This window comes from Ursus americanus, chromosome X (assembly GCF_024610735.1).
Source record: "Ursus americanus isolate L20-20 chromosome X, mUrsAme1.1.p, whole genome shotgun sequence".
In the NCBI taxonomy this organism is placed as follows: domain Eukaryota; kingdom Metazoa; phylum Chordata; class Mammalia; order Carnivora; family Ursidae; genus Ursus; species Ursus americanus.
This window is the reverse complement of record NC_142164.1, coordinates 23,162,260-23,164,795: the sequence shown is the minus strand read 5'-3', so window position 1 is coordinate 23,164,795 and position 2,536 is coordinate 23,162,260. Positions and strand designations below refer to the sequence as shown.

Sequence of the window (2,536 nt, the reverse complement as noted above, 5' to 3'; positions counted from 1 at the left end):
AAGCAACTGGAAGGGGATAGGGAAACAGGTTAGTTTCAAATCTGGAGAGGGGCTATGTTCTTGGGTTTTTTTTTAAAGTATTTATTTATTTATTTGAGACAGAAAGGGAGAGAAAAAGAGAGCATGGGGGAAGGGCAGAAGGAGAGGGAGAAGCAGACTCCCCACTGAGCAGGGACCCCCCCCCAGTGTGGGGCTTAGTCCCAGGACCCTAAGATCATGACCTGAGCAGAAGGCAGATGCTTAACAGACTGACCCACCCAAGGACCCCTGGAGAGAGGCTATGTTTTTAGGTCAAAAAGAAACTCTGCCAAAATTAAAGGGCTTCTGGTCCAGGTAATATCGGGATCATTACTTGAGAAATAATACTTGAAGTCTCATCAAAACTTCGTATTAAAAAGAAGCCAGAGGGGCGTGCCAGGCTATGGGCTTTTACCACCTACTCTCCCACCTCTGGAAGGAAAGGACACGCTTTCTACTGCATAGTGCTTATATCCCTGACAGAGCAACTTTCCTCTGATGATTTTCAAGAAAGCTGTGAAGTGCCAAAATCTCCAGGAAGCAGCATGCCATTGCCTCTGGGGAAACTGGTTCTTTTTTCCAGTGTGGTGGCCAGTGGGAGTTGTGCCCTCATATATTACCTTATACAAAAAGCTTTTTCTGGGGCTTCCTATTACCAGCTGGCATTGGAGCACCTACACAGCCACCCTGAGGCCCTGGAGGTTCTGTGCACTTCTCTCAACATCTACCATCTTCACCTTACCAACAAGTACAACTTTGCCAACATTGCCAATGCCTAGTTGAAGATTCCTGTCTCTGGATCCAAGTCAGAGGGCCATCTCTATGCCAGCTCAACCAGAGATGCCCCCTTTCAGAAGTGGCACCTTCAGGAGGTCTTCTTAAAGCTCAAGGATGGTCAGCAGATACCTGTGTTCAAATTCAGTGGGGACGCTGGTGATGAAGTGAAAAAGGAGTAAAAGTGATCAAAAAGACAGCTTTCTCCAAGCATGGCGTTTCCTCATCACCATGTACCCTCCATGGCTATGAGTCAGTTTTCCAGCCACAGGGGATGATTGTATGTACTGGCATAGGGTAATTTTGGTATAATTCTAATTTGGCCACAACTATTGTGGAGTTTTTTATTTAACCAGAAATGAAAATTTTACTATACATTTATAAGAGTTTATTTATCTAGGGCACCTGGGTAGCTCATTGGGTTGCGTGTCCGGCTCTTGGTTTCAGCTGAGGTCATGATCTCATGGGTCATGGGACAGAGCCCTGGCACTGGGCTCCATGCTCACCAGGGAGTCAGCTTGAAGATTCTTGTCCTCTGCCTCTCCCCCCACCCATACGTGCACACTCTCTCTCTCATTCTCTTTCTCTCTCTAAAATAAAATATATAAATTTTTTAAAAGATTTTATTTATTTATTTATTTGACAGAGAGAGACAGCCAGTGAGAGAGGGAACACAAACAGGGGGAATGGGAGAGGAAGAAGCAGGCTCTTAGTAGAGGAGCCTGATGTGGGGCTCAATCCCAGAACACTGAGATCACGCCCTGAGCCAAAGGCAGACGCTTAACGACTACACCACCTAGGCGCCCCTAAAATAAAATAAATAAATTTTTTAAAAAAGAAAACTCACTGTCTAAAGGCAAAGCACATAATAAAAGAAACCAGTATTAAAGAAGAAGAAGAAGAAGAGGAAGAAGAAGAAGAAGAAGAAGAAGAAGAAGAAGAAGAAGAAGAAGAAGAAGAAGAAGAAGAAGGAGAAGAAGGAGAAGAAGGAGAAGAAGGAGAAAGAAGAAGAAGAAGAAAAAGAAGCAGCAGCCAGAGTGACTCTTCTAAATGAAAATCAGGGCATTTCTTGCTTAACATGTCCAGTGGTTCTCCATTACATTTAGAATGAAATCTAAATTTTACCATGGCTTATAAGACTTAATCTTGACTTGCCCCAATCCTATCCCATCTTTTTGGTATTCCTTGGAACATACCAAACTCACTCTCATCTCTGGGCTTTTGCACTTTCTGTACTCTTTGTTTATAATCTTGGCTCATTCCCTTAATGCATTAAGGACTCTACTCAAATGTCATCTCCTCAGAGATGTTCTCTCTGAGAATCCTATTTAAAAGCAGCAACCTGGGTGGCTCAGTCATTAAGCATCTGCCTTCAGCTCAGGGCGTGATCCTGGATCCCTGGGATTGAGCACCACATCAGGCTCCTCTGCTGGGAGCCCACTTCCTCTCCCACTCCCCCTGCTTGTGTTTCCTCTCTTGCTGGCTGTCTTTCTCTCTGTCAAATAAATAAATAAAATCTTTAAAAAAATAAAAAATAAAAATAAAAGCAGCAACCTACCACCCTTGAACCCCTTACCACTTAATGTGACACTGTTGAATATGTTTATATGTTTATTTTATACCATCTCCATTAGAATATATGTTCCATGAAGGCAGAACTTTCTGTCTATTGTGTCACTCTTGTAACACTAGCATGAAAGATAGATTTATCACTATGGAGTTAATTAAACGTAAATTTCAGGAA

The 2,536-nt window shown here is 42.9% G+C and overlaps 1 protein-coding gene across 1 annotated transcript; it reads left to right on the top strand.

The window, feature by feature from the left end:
• The first annotated feature begins 526 nt into the window (after positions 1 to 526).
• Positions 527 to 974, top strand: LOC123780650 (cytochrome c oxidase assembly factor 1 homolog). Its single transcript, XM_045779654.2, is given in 1 exon segment — positions 527 to 974. A coding segment is annotated over 1 exon segment (411 nt). The 5' UTR covers positions 527 to 563.
• Positions 975 to 2,536: the final 1,562 nt, after the last annotated feature.